Source organism: Triticum urartu, chromosome 6A (genome assembly GCF_056163025.1).
Source record: "Triticum urartu cultivar PI428250 chromosome 6A, HENAU_Tu73, whole genome shotgun sequence".
In the NCBI taxonomy this organism is placed as follows: domain Eukaryota; kingdom Viridiplantae; phylum Streptophyta; class Magnoliopsida; order Poales; family Poaceae; genus Triticum; species Triticum urartu.
Genome location: NC_141878.1, coordinates 70,445,779 through 70,446,958, shown reverse-complemented (window position 1 = coordinate 70,446,958; position 1,180 = coordinate 70,445,779). Strand labels below are relative to the sequence as shown.

The following is a 1,180-nucleotide window of genomic DNA, read 5'->3' as shown; positions in this document are numbered from 1 at the left end:
AAAAAATTAAAATATAGCGCGCCTGCTAAAGCGGCGTGGGCGCACTTTAATTTGCAGCGGCCGCTGGAGCCAGCGCACCGCCGCGTGCAAAAGCTGACTAACTCGACATTGTATCGTGACTTTTAGCGTGCGGCGCGTTGCGCGGCTGTTGGAGATGCTCTTAAAAAAGAGGGAGTATATCAGTATTCAAGAAAAAAGTTGAGCACCGATAGCTGCTACCCATGTGAATATATATGTACACCACGGACTGCAATGGAATTTAGTGTGTTGTACTTGTATCCCAAATCCTTTCTACAGGTTTCACCGACTAGGTGCCATGTTCTTTTCAATACCGAAGTTGACACACGTGGAAATGCCACCCTAGACATGCCCCTATAACCCCCCTATACATGTACCTGCCTACACACTACACAGGCGGCAGCACAGCCGGCGGTTCGGTCTCTACCGCTGCCACTTTGGCAGAGCATGGCCGCTGTGGCGAGAGGTCGCAGCGGCAGATAGGACAAGTGGTGTGCGAGTGCAACCACATGTCGACACACTCGACATGGAAGATGTGCTTGCACGACGGCAGCTGCCGCACCATCTCGACGTCCTCAAGGTCTTCCAAGCACACAGAGCACAGCTGAGCGCTCCCGCATTCGAGGTCGCCATCGGCATCGGCGCCACGGGATGCGTACGCGAACCTGGGCAACGAGTCGATCGTGGTCTTCCCGAGCCCGAACCGGCATGCTGCCAAAGGCACGCCCACTGTGATCTCACGTTCGGCGGCGGCGCCGACGCGCCAACTATTGGGCGCGAGGCACTCACCGATGCCGAGGGCGGTCAACGCCATGCCGGCGAACAAGAAGGCCTTCCCGAGGCTGACGGTGGCGATGAGCACGCAGAACACGAGCACCAATGCCAAGGACGCCACGAGGCCGTAGCAGGCTCCACGCTCGCCGTTCCTGAGCCTTGCAAGCAGATTAGGCATGATCACTCGTGAACGTTTAATTCGTGGTAGCTGTTTCACAGGCAGGGTCGTGGGTTGTGGCGGTGCAGGTGTTCCAGCGGGGCGGCAAGAAATATATATGTTGCAGGGATACGGCTGGGAGGTGCCGTATCAGTGCAAAACGTGGCCAGGATGGGGATACGATACGCACGGGATGCATGTATCCCTAAGTATCCCCTTTTCTGAATTAAA

General features: G+C 56.2%; 1 protein-coding gene across 1 annotated transcript; it reads right to left on the bottom strand.

Annotated features, from left to right (window-relative positions):
• Window positions 1-406: 406 nt before the first annotated feature.
• Window positions 407-970, bottom strand: LOC147963998 (putative E3 ubiquitin-protein ligase ATL44). The gene has a single exon (XM_087529787.1). It carries the CDS (start codon window positions 968-970, stop codon window positions 407-409), a length of 564 nt encoding a protein of 187 aa, XP_087385913.1.
• Between the last annotated feature and the right edge of the window lie 210 nt (window positions 971-1,180).